Raw genomic sequence first — 16,970 nt, 5'->3', positions numbered from 1 at the left:
TTTCTTTTTTGTCCATGCAGAAAGTATTTCCTTGAAAGAAGAAAATCGTCCCTATCCTGGGATGCTACCAGTAGATAAAAGGCTTCTAAACTTACAGATCTACAAACTTCTACAGTGTGTTCACAAGAAAGACAAGAAGCAAATAGAAAACCTGACCCAGAAGGGATTCCCAGATCTGATTAATTACACAGAGCCCAAGGAAGGATACAGTGCCTTGCACGTGGCCACCATGAAGAACGACATTGAGATGTGCCGCTTCCTGCTGGAGCACGGAGCGAGCCCCAACGTCCACGACAACATGGGGTGCACGCCAGCCATGAAGGCAGCTGAGCAGGGCTTTGAGGCCATTCTGGAACTACTAGCAACAGCTAAAGCAGACATGACTGCTGGGGATAATGAAGGGAAAGGTGAGTGAGAAGGAGGTACCATAAAGCAATCCCTTAACTGTGTGGCACACTTATTACATGTGATGTGTCTGTCTGTGGAGAGGAGCTGTGCTTGAGGGTTATCCTTACAGCCCAACAGAAGCTGTTGGCCATTACAGCTTTGATGAAAATGAAAATAATTCCTCCTGAAGAGTCGAGGCCATTAAATCATGTCTCCCCAGCAGAGAGCTGAGAGGTAACTTATAATTGAGAATCACATTCCTCCCATGGCCTGTGACATACTGAGCTCTGGCTTTCTCCTCAGGTAAAGTCTCTGAAGTAGAAATCTTTTCTTGCATGGCTTCACCCTCAGTGAAGGGGTCTCTGTTGCAGACTGGTCAGCTGTGAAGCTCACAGCCTCACAACCCTTCTGGTAATTTCCTTTTCCACCCTAACCCCCACTGGTTTCCTTTGCAGGTGTTTTGTTTTACTGCCTTGTACCTACAGTTCGCCATACCCACTGCCTGGAGATTGCCTTGGATTATGGTGCAGATGTCAACAGCTGTACCACGACTGGGAGGTCTCTGCTTCTAGAAGCCTGTGAGCATGCTCATGAGGTTAAAGATATGTGCCTCATTTTCTTGGAGAAAGGAGCGAATCCCCATGCAAGAGACCCGGTATGAGCCTTTCTGTAGCTAAGAACAGATACAGGAGTATAGAGCAGAGTACATGACCTTAAATCCTCACATTAACATAATAAAGCAGTGAAAATTGCTTAACTAGGTGGCCATACCTCTTCCCCTCTTCTGTACCACCCTTTTTTGGAGGAGACGGATTTAAATTTTTTTTTTTTGATTTTTGTAGGTTTAGAGTGCAAATATTTCCCCAAACTTTCATGTAACTGTATCAGCTTTTAGGAGCTGCAGTTCACTGTACTTCAGTGGAGCACTGCTGATTTGTATTTGCCTTGATGTGTCCTTAGATTTTCAGAGTTGAAATAGTATTCATTAAAAGGTAAGTTATTTTAGTGAATATTCGCTAAAAGGTAGGGAAAATCTGATGAGCAATCAAGGCAGGAACAAGGCATGAGAAACTTTCTTCTCTTTTGTATATCCTAATCGTTTATTTGTTTGCTCCCTAATTTAACAAAGACCTGAAACACTGAAGCTCTGTGCTGTTGATAAATCAAGAAGCTCAGGCTTTCCCTTGGAGTTATCCAAAGCAAACATTACTATCTAGGAAAAGACAATATTAATGTAATCGAGTGAACTTTGCCTCACAGAACCATGGCTTTGCCTTCCCCAGCCATAGCTCCTCATGCTCCTGCTTTTGTAATCTGAGGTGTTAGATGAGTTAGATGTTGTAAATATACATGAGAAGATGCCCATAGAATCCAGGACTCCTTAACTAAGCAATAGATTGGGCATTATTGAAGGGACTCAAGCCTTCAATGTACTTGAGGTGCTGGCAGCCCTATTATGAGTAGGCTCTGAAGGCTCACCTGCAGGTCCCTGTGAGGCTGCCAGGCTGTGTTTTGGGGGCTCCCAGTGTGAGTGCTCTGTGCTGCCGCAGGCCACGGGGCGCACGGCGGTGATGGAGGCGGCTCGCGAGGGCGCGGCAGACGTGGTGCTGGCTCTGCTGCAGAGGGGAGCCAACGTGAACCTCTTCGACTTCGACAGGCACAGCGCCGCGCACTTCGCGGCCAAAGGAGGCTTCCTTGAGGTATTCACATTTCTGCTGTGAAAGCACTGCTGCAAAGCCAAACCTGGCTGCGTTTTTTGTTGTTACAGGGCTTTGCTTTGGGCTTTTGGAGTGTGCTTTTGTTGGGGTTTTTTTGAGTCTGTTATCTCAGCTGATCAAAGCATAATGATCAGTAATCAAAAGCAGATTCTTTGTGAGCATCAGAGGGATTCCAGCAGTGATAGGCCAGACAGGGGTTCACAGTGAGCTGGCAAGAAGATTGTCCTTGGTGTCTACAATTACACAAGGTTTCTGTTTCATCAGTTGAATAAGCATAATGCTATAGAAAACATTAATGTTATATGTGCATTGACCAGCTGGACATGGGAGAGAACTTCGTTATTAGAATGGGAATGTCATATATTGCATTTATTTGTAAATCAATCTTACATTTTCACATGTTAAGAACAGACAAGATTTTTGGTGGGGCTCTGTTTGTTTTTCTAGATTCTGGCGATTATTTCAGGTTATGGTGCAGACTTGAAACTGGTTGCTATGAATGGTAACACACCACTTCATTATGCTGCAGAGGGAGGATTTACAGACTGCTGCAGGTATATAGGACAAAGAGGTACATGAAAACTAAATTACTTCACAACTATTATCTGTATTCTATTTCTGTGCTAAAGGAAAGATTTCATTTGGGTATCTCTGAAGGATTTGGGTATCCTGTGGCGAAAATCTTATTCAGAAGGGCCTAACCTTCTTACCTCATGTGGATGAGAAAACATTTCTCAAAGAAAGCAGCAGAAACATCAGGAGGTTGTATAACTTAGTGTTGGACAGTATTAGGTGGTTCTGGGTTTAGTTGGGTTTAGATGTATTGTATTGAAACTTCCAATAGAAAATACATTTTTGATTTGATGATCATTTTAAAAAAATCTCTGTGCAGTCATGAGGAAAATTTCATACCCATGGGTATTGAAACATGCCCTGAAGCAGCTGTGATCCTTTCCTGACTTGATCAGATGATCATTGCACTTCAAGCTTTGATCCAAGAGCACCATGCAAAATCCCACATCCTGTTCTTGTGATCCATTGCCAAATTGTAATGTTGGGATATAGAAATAAATGACACCTTAATCTTATTTTGCTTCTTAACCTTGCTCACCACTTCAAGTAAAAATGTAAAGTTTCCACTGAACTTCTCTTTATACATATTCATGGGTGGATAAATAAATACAGGCTGCTCAATGCTTCTCCCTTTGGAAAAATATATGGACATGTGGGTGACCTTCCAGCCTGGGATCAGTGATGTGGTTCCACCTACCACTGCTACTTATATAAAATTCTAGGCCGTCGCCACGAGTTGCCTGTGTATTACAAGTTTCTTATATTATAAAAGTAGGAATTCCACTGCACTATTAGCCATACTGTGTCCATATTTCTAGGCTGTGATCCTACATGGACCAACTTGTTAAAGCTGACCGCAAGGGATGTTGCCAAGGGCGGTGGGTTCAAAGCAGCAGTAACAGTGCTGCGCAAAGCTGAAAAAGCCTCAAGGAAGCCAGATAAGACCCTTGACTGGTACCTGAAGGTGTACGACTGGTCCCTGCAGCACGAGGAAGCCATCCGCAAGGAGTTTGAGATTGATGAAGAAGACGAGGGGATAGTATCCAAAAGAGATTTCATGGCAGTCATTCGGAAGCACTGGGGCACCGTGGATCAGGAACAAATAGAAATTCTTGCTAGAAAGCATGAAGTATCTTCTGACAAGATCAGCCTGGATGATTTTTTTAAAGGCTCAAGATACCTGCAGAAAACCTTTCTGCTCTCATCCTTTGGGCCCAAACCAAAGAAGAAGAAGAAGCCACCGAGAAGGAGAGGCAAGAAAGGCCTCCCTGTGCCAGTGTGTGTAGTGCCCCAGAGTGAACGCCCCCTCAGGGAAGATGGCCTCCCTACCTGCATGGTGGAGGCTGTCCCCACCATCCCCGAGGAGCGGCGATTCAAACGCGCCCTCCACGCCGCCCACCCCGTGTTCGATGACCGTGCCTGGTACATGGAGGAGCCCGGTAAAACCCTCATGGATATCAACTACCTGGTCAGAGAAGGAGACTTTGTGTCTCTGCAGAGAGCCTTCGACCAGGGCGTGCCAGTAGACATGAAAGATATATATTACAAAACACCTTTGATGGTTGCGTGTGCAATTGGCAACATAGTTCTTGTGGAGTTTCTTCTGGAAAAGGGGTAAGATAATTTCAATTTAATTGCTATTTTGGGAAGGCTTTCAAAAGCATAAATGTCCACTGAATATTTGGATGCAAAAGGCTACGGTTTGTTTTTTGCTTACACAACATTAAAGTTACTTCCCTAAGATCTCAAGTCACAGGGGTAAGTTTATTATTTTTCATATTTTAGTAGCATGGAAATGAAAACAACCAAGAGACAAGTTCCCCAGGACTGCAATTGTTGGTGTCTGGGCCGTTGATATTTGGTCAGCAGCAGGGGTTCATACCCAAGTAGTAGTGCATCAAGTAGTACATCCTCACAAGCAAACTCTCAAAACTGGGAAATTATTTTGGGGAAATCTAACTTGAAGGACTTGACTGAAATCATTGAGGTAATCCTGGACTTTCCTGTTCCACATGCCTGGTTTAAATCTCCACTTTCCTCTGCAGCTGAGGCAGGCTGAAGCAGCAGGATTTACATCAGAAGCCCCTGTTACTAATTAGCCTGCTCCTCATTTTAGAAGTGCTTCAGCAACTCTGTAGCCCGCAGACACACTTGTGAAAAATCTCAATGACACCTTAAAAATGAAAGCAATTTCAAAAAGATTCAGTCATACTTGTGTAATAGCATAATCTCTTATTGTCACACTGCTGTGCTCCTACAGTCCTTCACATAATTGCTTAAATGAACATTTTCCAAAGATATTTACGTTAACTCTGTTCTCTCTCTACTATGCATAGATAGAATTCATGTTAATATTAATATATCAGGGAAAGGGGCTGTAGTCATTGCTCTGGTTCCTGCAAAGACTAACAGCAAATGGATCTTTCCACACGCTGGTAATTACACTGACATTCCTAGAGCATATGGAAAATTGGGTAATGTGTATATTCAGGTTTTCAGAAGATAAAGGTGTAGGAGCTACCAAATTAATCCACCAGATTAATCTCTACTCCTTTTCCCAAGCCTCAGCAGACAGCACTGGAGTCACATCCTATTTAACAATAAGACCTAGAAACACAGTAACTTAGCTTGAATAAATAGTACCAGTTTTGAGATTTTTTTCAATAGACAGAAACGAAAATGGAAAGTTATCAGTAGCATTTAGGTTTGCATCTCTCAGCATCATGGGCTTGCAGTTTAGCACAGGCATTCAAATACCTTTTATAATATAACCTTTTCAGTACAGAACCACAAATCCATATTGAATACAAAACAAAACATTTATCCAGCTAAATTGTTAACATTTATTATGTTTAAAATTAAATTGGTGGTATCTACTTTCTATCTTCCTTCAGAAAGAATTAGAAGTAAATGAAATTTGGTCTGATGGGAAATTCTGTGCTTGATGGGCAGAAAATGCCAAGGAATTTTTAAATTCAGTGCTGCATTGTCCCTGTTCCCACTGACTGGTTTCTTTCTGATAGGATGAAGTTAGGAAAAAGGGTTCGGGGGCAGACAGAGTCTGAGTGCAGGCAAAGAGGTTGCGTTGAGAGAAAGTGAAATAACTGAAGAAGCTCATTTTAATGAGAATTAAAACAAATGGAAACTGCCTACAAATAAACCATAACACTTAGTGACTGAAAGATAAGAGAGATAAACGTGGTAGGTCAGGGAATTTACTGTGCTAAGATCTCATCAAAGATAGAATTCTGAAAAAAGATTAAAAATTTAAACAAGGGAAGAAGAACAGATGAATCTGTGCTTTTATTTAGACAATCATCTGACCTGAAGAGCAAACAGCTATCCCTGGAAGCAGCTTCCTTCACAATCTTTCTTCTTTCTTCCTTCCTCCTTCTTTTTTGGGAAGACAGCAGCTTTTTGTCCACCAAGTAAGTGGGACAGTGTCCCTAACTCCCTTCAGGACCTCTAGGGCTGGTAATGCTTTTCCTCTCAGTTTTGTCCAGGGACCTCCCATGAACTAGCCCTTGATTTCTGCAGAGCATCCCAGGTTTAATTTGGGAGCAGAAGCAGGTCCTAGCCCAGCAGCACAGTAGCTGAATGGCTTTTCAGAGCTCAGACTCCCAAGGCAGACCTTGTGTAACTCGTTTGACAAAGGGAGGAGCCAGTGCAGAGGAATGGAGAAGGCAGAGGGCAGCAACACCAAAAGGACAGGTGAACACTTCCCTCTCGTGCAGGCGAGTTCTGCAGTGTTGCCACATGTCCTGTAGCACTTGTTCTTGGCCCAGAAGGGAACTTTTTGAGTTCCTGAATCTGCTTTCTGCCATTCTCGGTGAAGCTGGAGCACAAGCAGCCTTTTACAGGACTAAGGTGTTTGAATGCCTGTGTTTTTTGCTGTACCCGTGAAAAGCTCCATGTGAAGGACACTGATGGCTTAGGGGGAGACATGAGCAGCACCCAGGCACACTTACAATTACTATTCCATGCCAAGTTCAGGGACTGAAACAGGTTCAGAATAGCCATATGAAAATAGCTCTTTACACTGAATATGCCACTGCAGCGGGCAGTTGCAGCTGATTGCCCGGGGAGCTGGGGCTGTTCCTGCAGGCACCCAACAGCTCCAGCTGCCACAGCCGCTCTTACCCTGTGCAGGGCTGATGTGAATGCAACAGACAACTTCCTGTGGACCCCTCTGCACCATGCCTGCTACAACGGACACCTGGACATCGCTGAGGTGCTGGTGAAGGCTGGAGCAGCCGTCAATGCCCCGTCGATAGGCGAGGCCACCCCGCTGATGAGAGCCGTTGAGGCCTGCAGGCTGGACATGGTCTATTTCTTAATCACTGCAGGTGCTGACGTCGAGGCTTTAAACAGCAATGGTAAATAGCAATGTCTCCAAAACAGGCTGATTCTCTATTAAAAACACCTGGAACACTGGGAGAACTGTTCTGTGTTTAGGGTTGCTGTCAGGATTGGGATGAAGGAATAGGTTCAGTTAGTTTTCTCCAGTCTGGAATAATTATTGAAAAAAGGCTTTCTTGGACTTTGCATCTCTAGAAAATGAAGTAACATGAATAATTACTCAATTCAGGAGACTGTTACTCCTCACAAGATACATACAGAGTTATAAGTGGCTTTAATGAAAACATTCTATCTAGTTATTATTATTTGAGGGAAAATTGGATTTCAGCTGTGGCTCAGAGTATAGTCTGCCACTCATTTAAGTGATTTATTTTGAGGCACAGGCAGCGCTGGTTAAAGGACTTCCTTGCTGCTCTACGTGTAGATATAACTCCTGAGAAAAAAATACTTAACAGAAAACCAAATCTGAGCTGATACTGAAGAGTTACCTCCTCACAGCAGATCCCTCCTTCAGAGTTATTTCCACTGTCTCCAGAGTAATTGAAAAGTTCACATGCATCATCTTTCAAGCTCTTGCTCTAACATAGGAAGCAGCATTGCTACACAATGAGACTTTCTTTGCCAAAATGTCTAGTGGTGAAACCCTGCTTGTAGAAGGGACGTGTATTCCTTATTCCTTATATCATGTGGAGTTGTGATTCACACAGCAGTGCAGTCTCACAGATACTTTACAGCCAGAGTCTCATAAGAACCAGGACAGATTTTTTCCTTCATTAAGCACTGAAGCTGTTCATTTCCATCAGAGGGCTTTCCCTTGCCAGCCACAGAGCAAGCAGAGGCAGAAGGAGATAGCCAGCACAGCACAAGGTCAGGAATGCAGACCATCTCCTAGTGCTAAATGCTCTCAGCTCTCAGAGATCAAAATGACAACCTGTGGACCAGTGTATTAAGCTGCAAATGGCAGAACATTAAGAGCAAAGCAAGCAATATAAGAATTCCTGCAATATTCCTGTAAAATGAGTTTTAGGGCTGGTGTCTGCCAGGTCTTATTTCTGCAAGCAGTGCTGATGACCACTGGTCCTCACACCAATGTCAGGCACGTTGCTGGCATATGGGATGGGTAATAAAATACTGGCCATATTAAATTCAGTTGATTGTCCAGCTGCAAAAAACCAGTGCCAAAGTTACTTTTCATGGTTTACACAGGTATTTATTTTTTTAAATACAGGAAGGAGTGCTCTTGATCTAGCTGAAATATTTGAAGATGCTGCAATAATTGAACTGCTTGAAAATCAACTGAAATTTTTGGCAGAAGAACGAGAAAAAGAAGAAGCAAAGCAAGCAAAGCAAAGCAAAGGTGGGAAGGCAAAACCACCAGAGCCACCGAAATCTGTGAAAACAGAGGTATGAGAGATGGTAACAAAGGACTGACTTGCTAATAGTTAGCAGGGAGTTGCTTTCATTCATTCTTTGCTATCCATTCCTCTCTAACACTGTAACTTGGGCAGCTTTGTTAAAGTGAGGATTTTCAGATGCTCATACTGTTCTTGTGAGCATTAGAACTTGTTCATTGGTTGAAATTTGTCTTGCTAATTAGACAAACTTCATGTCTTCCACAGACACACATCAGAATGATGTCCTGTATCACTAACGGACATAGACAGAAATTTCCTTTTCTTTTTCCCTCCTCCTGAAGGATGTGCTCATCCCGCTCTGTTGTGGTAAACACTGAACAACTGGTAACCATAATTTCTTAAAGGGAGAACCTCTTTTTTCACAAGATAAGAGCAATACCCTTGAAACTGGTTAAAAGGTTTTTTATTCTCCTAGTTGAACTCACTGAGAGAATACCAGGCTTGCTAACTTCCTATTTTCCATTTTATGCCATATCTTTCCTCTTCCACTATTTACCTAAGTGTTGTTTCTCAAATCCCACACTGATGTTTGCCTGTTTTATTTCTTCATGTTTTTCCTGCACCCTCTGGGAGTCTTGAGCAGCTCAGCATTGCCCTATTCCCAAGCTGACACCAGCCTCCATGCCCACGTCTGGCTTCTCCTCCTGTGGATGAGACCTTCCTGATTCACCAGTGGCACTTTTAGTCGCATGCAGCTTGCTATTTAGGGAGAAGTTGAAATTGTATCTGTGTGGCTGGAGGTGTCCTTCAGCTGCCCTGGACAGTGCAGTAAATGTGTCTCAGTAGCTAAATGCTGGCATCCCCTTGCACAAAGGTTTTGAATGTCAGGGACAGCACAGGACTTTCAGAGGCAGGAGGAAGGCAACCTTAGGTGCCCGTTCATTCCTCACTTGGAAAAGGATGGGATCACCAGTGGTACAAGGTGACTGTCTTGGGAGTCACAAAGAGCAGTTAATGTTTTAGTGCCCAAGGAAGAGAGGTGCCTTTTACCTTTCAAAAGGGTGGCCCTTGCAATTTTTGATTTTAAAAAATCAGCTTTGACAGAAACAGGTTCTTAAGAGATTAAGAAAAATACCCTCCCAGTAAGCATTGTAGCAGAGCATCAGAAGATGCAGGATGCATGCCTTGCTTGTGAACATGATGTATTGGTAAAATTGGTACCTTCTTCCCCTTCAGTCTCCAGATGGATCTCCGCCACCTGAGGAAGAAGCTGTTCCTGAAAAGCCAAAGAGTTCCCGTAAGGACAGTTCTGCTTATTGGCAATCCTTGGCACCGAGAGAAGACAAAAATGACATCTCCTTCAGACCCAGGAAAGTACGTACAGCAGCAAAACAGGGGTGCAGTTCCATGGTGACTTTTGATCTCTTGCTGAGATCAAAACCCAGAACAATCCAAGCATTCATCTAGCTTAGAGATCATGTGACACAACGTAGAGAGGTTGCCACCAAGCAAGAGTAAATTAATGAGTTTGTGGATGTATAATTTATAATGACACAAATATATATATATATATATATATATATATATATATGACATATGTTTGTGGAAATCAAATATTTGTTTTATATATCAAAATCTCTTATCGGATTTTTAAATTGGATTAAAGTGAACCACACTTTAAAATAAAAATGAAACTACATTTATGACACGTATTTTTATACTCCGGCTTTTAAAAGATAGGAATCTATTTGCATAGCATGGGCGCCAACTTCTAACTTGCCCTGTTGATTAGTTATCATATGATGACTTTTGGCAGTGACAGTTACTGAACTAGATGGATTACAGCACACTAAATATTTGCTACCTAGAGTTGGAATAGTGGAAATACAACTTTTCTGTCCAGGCCTTGTCATACACGCTTAGAAATAACTGAGAAACAGAACAACATAATCACAGTGAGGTAATTTTTGTATTTTTTCCCCCTCCTTGAAAAGGAAAAGAATGCCACTGCTGGCTAAGCAGTTGTGTTTGGAGTTTGTTTATCATTTCCCTAACCCTGATTTATGCTAGTTTCTACAATGGTCTCAGAGGACTGAGGCTACATAGCTGATGACTCTACAGCTAATTACTATTTTCCACTCTGAGGATCGTGAGCCCGAGTCAGTAATTTTAAATAATTACCTTAAGATCTTCTTTCCCACATTATCTGTAATCTGAGTCCATGGCATGATAGAGATTGGAAGTGACAACAAGAGAATGCTCTGTTTGTACACACACGCGTTGTTGACCTCTCTTCTGCTGGGTGGCCACACTGCTTCTTTTCTATGTCTCACAGTGGAAAGGAGTGCTAGAACATGCCTCTCTTTGGCTAACAGTATCTTCCTAGTGCCTCTGTTGCAAAAGGCCCATCCACATTAACTACACAAACCTTTATTTTGTAGATATGGAGCCCTGATGCCACAGCAATGCAGCTTGCAGAACAGCGAGTATTGCTCAGTGAACGTGCTGCTCTTTGTGGTCACATGGCAGATTTTACAACCCTCTTCAACAGAAAATTTGAGAAATAAGCACAGCATCTGGAAAAAGCTACTTCAGCACGTGTTTTGAGGAGACAAAGATGTAAAAGGCTACTCCTTTGCAAGGAAGGAATCGTGCAGAGCTCAGTAAATAAATCTCAGCTACCATAAAAGAAAATCATATCAAGTTTTTCCTCCATAGATTATGTTGCTTACACACAATCTTTTGTTGAGGGCTTAGTTTGGAAAAAGATTTATCCTCATGTGATTCCAAGTCTTGGAGCTGGCTCAGTATACTTCATGGAATAGCCACTATTGTGAGACACACATCTTTTGCAAAGGTGTGGCTTTCTAAGGCTTTCTTCACCCCAACTCAAAACTTCTTCCTGGAAGATACATTCCCCTTCTACTCTAGATATGTAGATACGAAGATGGCATTCAGTAATTAGCTAAGACAGCAATGTTCTGAGTTGTCTGTAGAGGCCACAGAGAGTTTACAGCCAGAACTATCACAGTGCCTCATGTGCTTCCTGATCATGTTCTCCCATCCATTTTCTAAAGTGCGTGTGAGACCTGAAGCTGCTTCCACCCCAACAGGGGCATCTTGTTTTCCTTCTGATTTCTTGAAAGGATAATAATCTCTGTATAATAATCTGTAATCCATTTTTCTCCATTCTCCTGGAGAAAAACGTTCCAGCAGGTCTGGAGCCCCCCAGTCCCTGCACCTGAGCCAAGGGGCCTATCTGTGATGCCAGTTTAACATTGTGACCCACCTCTGCAGCCAGTTAACTGAGGTTCTTGGTAACACATCCCTTGGGGGCAATCACAGTGAAACAACACTGAGTGACCAGTGTGTGATTTTTATCTGCCAGCGTAAAACTGCTGCTGGCTGCAGATGATTGTAAATAATAAAAATAGTAGAGCTTCAGTTAAGTCATAGAAGGCAGTGTGGGCAAGGAGCCCGTGAACAATTGTAAATGAAACTACATCTCTGAAAGAAGGAGAAGCAAAGGGGCAATTTGCTGAACAGCAGCTATCAAAATAAAATCAAGCAGCAGTCAGAAATTATACTGTAAGGTAAAACTGCGTTTCTAGCAGAGCTCTGTCATGGATGTTACCTAGGACAGTTCACAGCCTTCACATGTCCAACGAGGCTTTTCCTGGTTCTTAGTGCAAGGTTGAGCAGCACACCATTCCTAGTGGGATCCTCACTACCTGTGTCAGGAAGGGATCATCAAAGCTTTCCAGGAACCTCCTGGACTGTCTGTACTTTGCTGCGTCACCTCTCCAGCTGTCAGGGTGGTCAAAGTCCCTCACAAGAGGGGAGAACCAGGACCTGTGTATTGAGGCTGCTTTGAGCACCCTGCATTGTGGCATCACGGTGGCTATGGAATAAGGAAGCTGTGTCCTGTGCAGGACACCCACTGCAGTCTCTAAGGGATGGGGGAATAGGACAACCTGCTTGGCCTGGAGGAGGCAGAGCCACCCACAGCTCCCCTCGCCATCAGGCTGGCCTGGGACAGCGTGACAGAGCAGCCCTGCAGGCACACAGCCCCTCAGCCGGGGCAGTACCTGAGCAGCTGACACCCCAGCTGCCCCTGGCCCAGCAGGCCAAGGACAAGGGAACAGCGCAGCGTCCCGAGCCTCTGGAGTGCAGCTGGGATGCTGGCAGAAGGCTTGGCACGTCCAGAAATGCCATGGCAGGATCCCCAGACGTGGTGAGGCAGAGGCAGACAGGTCAGCATGTTTCCCCGCTCCCTGCCCACCCCGTGGGCTGGGGACACGGGGACAGCGGGCTCAGGCGGGGCTGTCCTCACAGGGCAGGTGGCAGCTGCCACCATCGGCTACCACGATGGCCAGCAGTACGCGGCTGAGTCGGAGCGGCTCAGGAAGGCCAGGCTGCGTGTGGAGAAGGCCATTAAGGTGAGGGGTTCGGTTCCACAGTGCCCCGAGATGGCACACGCTGGCATTTGTGCCCCTGTGGCTCAGCAGAGCCGGCTCGGAGCGCCGGGAGCGCAGGCTGAGCTGGCTGCTGTCCCGCAGGAGAAGAAGATCTTCACCGTGCACGGCCCCTACCCCGTCATCCGCCGGCTGCTGCGTGCCCGGGGCTGGGTGGAGAGGAAGCTGCCCCTCAACCACAAGCAGCTGAAGCAGCAGCCTGCCGACCAAAGACAACAGCAGCCGGACGGGGGGGCAAGCGGTGGCGGTGATGAGCAGGGGGAGGCAGTGCTGAACCCGCCGGGTGGGGCACAGCCTTCCCTGGGCACCGCAGAGCCCCTGCAGCACCCGTGGTGCACAGCACACGATAAGGAGAACGAGGGGGAAAGGGAAGATGAGGACGACAACGAAGATAAGGAGCAGTGCAGTGAGGACTCTGAAGACATCCATGACCTCATGGTTAGCTAAGAGGGCTAGGGCTGAGCTCTGCCACAGCTCCCCACGTCATCCTGGGACCCTCAGAGGCAGGGCTCAGCCTGGGGCTCAGGGCTGGGGCAGGATGGGGGCTCCCTGGCTCACCCCAGCCCGCTCTCTCCCGCAGTCCTTCCTGGTGCAGGACCAGGTGCCAAACTTCCTCTGGACCATTCGCCTGAGCAGCGTTGACCGGGAGCTGCTGGCGAGGATTGAGGTGGTGAACCGCTATCCCCGGCTGGCCGCGCTTTGCACCAAGGTGGGAGCACGGGGGCCTCAGGGAGGGCACACGAGGGGTGCGGGTGTCCAGAACGAAATGACCAGCTTCTCCAAACAGGAGGGGCTGTGCCAAAGCCTGCAAAACTTGTCCTGGTTCGAGCAAGTCGACTTCAACACCTTTTTCCCCCGGTGCTACCGGCTGGGGTTCAAGGACGAGAAGGAAGCCTTCATTGGTGAGCCTGAGGCTGCTGCCCTCCTGTCACCCCTCATGCTCCAGTCTTCCCGTGTCCTGTGCGTGACTGGCTAGGAATGATGCCTCCCTCTTGCAGATGATTTTTGCCTGACAGCAGCTCGCAGCCTTCTCAAATTGGCCCTGCAGAAGGTCGGGGACAGGCCAGTGGGGACAGAGCAGCCCTCAAAACCCGACGAGGTGCCGGGTGAGTGCATGGAGCTGGCTGAGCGGGGTGGAGGTGAGGGATGAAACGGGGAGTTCAGGGCGTGTCTGAGGGCTGAGCTTGGAGGCTGAGCATCTGCTCATGTCTGTGGCTTGGGGTCCCTTACTCCATCCCCTGCCCTAGCTCCAAAGGCATCCGTCCCACAGGAAGGCTCAGTGCTTCGGCCCCAAGGCTGGCATAGGAGTCATGAATCTCACCCCATGCTGTCCACAGCAGGGCCGTGCTCAGCCCTGTATCCCGAGCTGCTGGAGGAGGCCCTGGAGGTCTGTGAGCAGCACCTGGGAGTTCTGGGGCACCAGGACATCGACAGGAGCACCCCGTCGCCCTGCCGGACATGCATCGACTGGGACCGCTTCCTGCCGGAATACTACCGCGTGGCACAGTGGGTGCTGAGCGGGACGGGGCAGGAGGGACAGTGGTGGGGCCGCTGCTGACCCCCCGTGTCCCCCACAGCGAGGGGGCCAGGCTGGAGCTGGACACGGAGCAGCGGGAGCGGTGCCAGGAGCTGCTGCAGCGCCTGGAGGAGAAGCTGCCACAGCTCGGCATAGAGGGCAGCCTCAACGTGTGGATCGTCAAGCCCAGCGCCAAATCCCGCGGCAGGGGTAAGGCTGGGGGAGGCGTGGGGCACACACATCCCGCGGAGAAGGGGTGCCACCGTCCCTGTGTTGCCCAGGCATCGTGTGCGCAACGCGGCTGGAGGAGGTGCTGGAGCTGGCGCAGAGCTGCGTGGGCACCCCGGCGGGCGTGTGCGAGTGGGTGGTGCAGAAGTACGTGGAGCGGCCGCTCACCATCTTCAACACCAAATTCGACATCCGGCAGTGGTTCGTGGTGACCGACTGGAAGCCGCTGACCGTCTGGTTCTACCGAGACTGCTACCTGCGCTTCTGCTCCCGGCCCTTCTCCCTGTGCCACCTGGAGCCGTGAGTGTCCCCCCCGAGCCCCGGCTGGCACCGCCCACCCCCCGGCACCCCCTGACCCAGCCCCGCTCTCCCTGCCCCAGCGCCAGGCACCTCTGCAACGTCTCCATCCAGAAGCGGTACAAAACGTGGCAGCCGGACCCCCGCGTGCCCCCCGACAAGATCTGGTCCAACAAGCAGTTCCAGGCCCACCTGGCGTGGCTGGGGCGGGCGAACGCTTGGCAGCGGGTGATGGTGCCCGGCATGAAGGCGGCGATCCTGAACGCCCTGCGCTGCGCCCGGGACCAGGTGGGCTCCCGCAAGGGCAGCTTTGAGCTCTTCGGGGCCGACTTCCTTATCGGGGAGGACCTCCAGCCCTGGCTGCTGGAGATCAACTCCTGCCCCACCATGAGCCCCTCCTCGGCGGTGACACGCCAGCTGTGCGCCAACGTCCAGCGGGACACGCTGCGCCTCGTGCTCGACCGCAAGGACAACCCCACCTGCTCCATTGGTGCCTTTGAGCTCCTCTACAAGGAGGTAGGCTGGGGCCCGGGGACAGCCACCCCCCAGGCACCCTGAGCCCCCCACTGCCCCTTGTGTCCCCCTGCAGGCAGCCGTGTCCTCGTGTCTGACTGTAGGGCTGAGGCTGATGGTCACAGGCTGTTCCCTGAAGAAGCCCCAGTCGGCGAAGCATCGATCCCAGGACAGGCTCCCCAGGTCTGCACCCTCAGGGAACAGAGCCGCCAAGGTGCACAGGTCGAGGGCGTCACGGGAAAAGCTGCCTCCTATGGTGCTGCAGGGCAGCTGCTGCCTGCCCAAATCTGACCCTCCAGCACTGCCACGGGCCCCACCCTGCTCTGCTGGGAGCCAGGAGCTGCCATGGCTCCTTCACCTCGATGGGCAGTCCGGGGAGGCTCAGCCCATGATCAGTAGCTGTTCCATGGATAGCGTGCCGGGACCACCAAGCCAGGGAGCCACCAGGAGCCCCCAGCGACCCCCAGGCTACTCTGCTGGAGACCAGGAGTTGCCGTGGCTCCTTCACGTGGTGGTCGGGCAGCCCCAGGAAGCTCAAGCCCAGACAGCTTTGCAGCCGACCACCAGCAGCTGTCCTCTGCACAGGGGGCCTGTGCCACCGCCCCGGGGAGCGACCAGGAGCCCCTGGCTACCTCCGGGCGGTTCTGCCGAGAGCCAGGAGCTCCTCCACGTGCCTGGGCAAGCCGAGGATGCTGAGGCTCAGTTAGCGCGCCCCCAGGAAGCTCAGCCCCCGACCAACAGCTGTCCCCGGGACAGGTTGTCACCGCGCCAGGAAGCGCCCAGGAGGCCCTGGCGACCCCCGGGGCGCCAGGGATTGCCCCGGCTCAGTCAGCCGGGTGGGCAGCCCCAGGCTGCCCGGCCCCACCGAGCCCTGCCCCCGATCAGTGCCCGTCCCCCGGTGCGGGGCCCTGTGGCACAGCCCCCGGCAGCGCCCAGCAGACCCTGGCGGCCCCCGGGCTGTGCACCGACCCCCGCAGGGCTGCCTGCCAGGCCGGCGCGCCTGCCGGCGCTGTGACGGCACCGGGAGCCCAGCCCCTGCCGGGAACAGGAGAACGGCAGCTCCCCAGGGCATGCAGGGGACCTGGGACGCAGAGACACCCCGCGAGGTGACAGCACCCTGCCCGTCCTGGGTGGCTAACACAGCAGCACCCGGTGGGTACAGGAGCCCAGTGCTGTGCTGCGGTAGCCACCTCAACCCGCACGCCTGCTTTAATAGACTTTCGTGAAAAGGAGCCTGGCTGGGACTTTCTGTGTGTGGCAGATGTGACACAGCTGGGGATGATGCTGCAGGCAGGACCTGGGGCTGCCAGGGCAGCTCCTCTGCTGGCTACAGGCACAGGAGGCAGGGAGAGCTGCCTGTGGTGGCCCCTGCCAGGCAGGGCTGTGGCAGCGGTGACACTGCTGCAGCCCTGGGAAGTGGCCAGGCACACAGTGCTGGCAGGGCTGGTGCCCCCTGACATGCCAGGGGCATGGCAGGAGGAGTCCCGTGCTGTGGGTGTGCCAAGAAAAGCAGCAGGTGGGGATTAAAGGGATAAAAGGAAAGTCAGGT

The 16,970-nt window shown here is 49.4% G+C and overlaps 2 protein-coding genes across 2 annotated transcripts; both read left to right on the top strand.

The window, feature by feature from the left end:
* Window positions 1-46: 46 nt before the first annotated feature.
* ANKEF1 (ankyrin repeat and EF-hand domain containing 1) lies at window positions 47-10,959 on the top strand. Its single transcript, XM_059469072.1, has 9 exons — window positions 47-407; window positions 843-1,042; window positions 1,938-2,087; window positions 2,553-2,676; window positions 3,497-4,292; window positions 6,828-7,054; window positions 8,266-8,441; window positions 9,629-9,766; window positions 10,834-10,959. The coding sequence occupies exons 1-9, from the start codon at window positions 62-64 to the stop codon at window positions 10,957-10,959; spliced, it is 2,283 nt and encodes a 760-aa protein (XP_059325055.1). The 5' UTR covers window positions 47-61.
* A 1,646-nt stretch (window positions 10,960-12,605) lies between these two features.
* On the top strand, window positions 12,606-16,436 carry LOC132071295 (tubulin tyrosine ligase 3-like). The gene is made up of 10 exons (XM_059468818.1): window positions 12,606-12,645; window positions 12,728-13,305; window positions 13,448-13,576; window positions 13,655-13,769; window positions 13,866-13,973; window positions 14,205-14,373; window positions 14,445-14,593; window positions 14,665-14,911; window positions 14,992-15,424; window positions 15,498-16,436. Exons 1-10 carry the CDS (start codon window positions 12,606-12,608, stop codon window positions 16,434-16,436), a joined length of 2,907 nt encoding a protein of 968 aa, XP_059324801.1.
* The last annotated feature ends 534 nt before the right edge of the window (window positions 16,437-16,970 follow it).

Source organism: Ammospiza nelsoni, chromosome 3 (assembly GCF_027579445.1).
Source record: "Ammospiza nelsoni isolate bAmmNel1 chromosome 3, bAmmNel1.pri, whole genome shotgun sequence".
In the NCBI taxonomy this organism is placed as follows: Eukaryota; Metazoa; Chordata; class Aves; order Passeriformes; family Passerellidae; genus Ammospiza; species Ammospiza nelsoni.
Note: the sequence above shows the minus strand (reverse complement) of the source record. Positions and strands in the feature narration are given on the sequence as shown.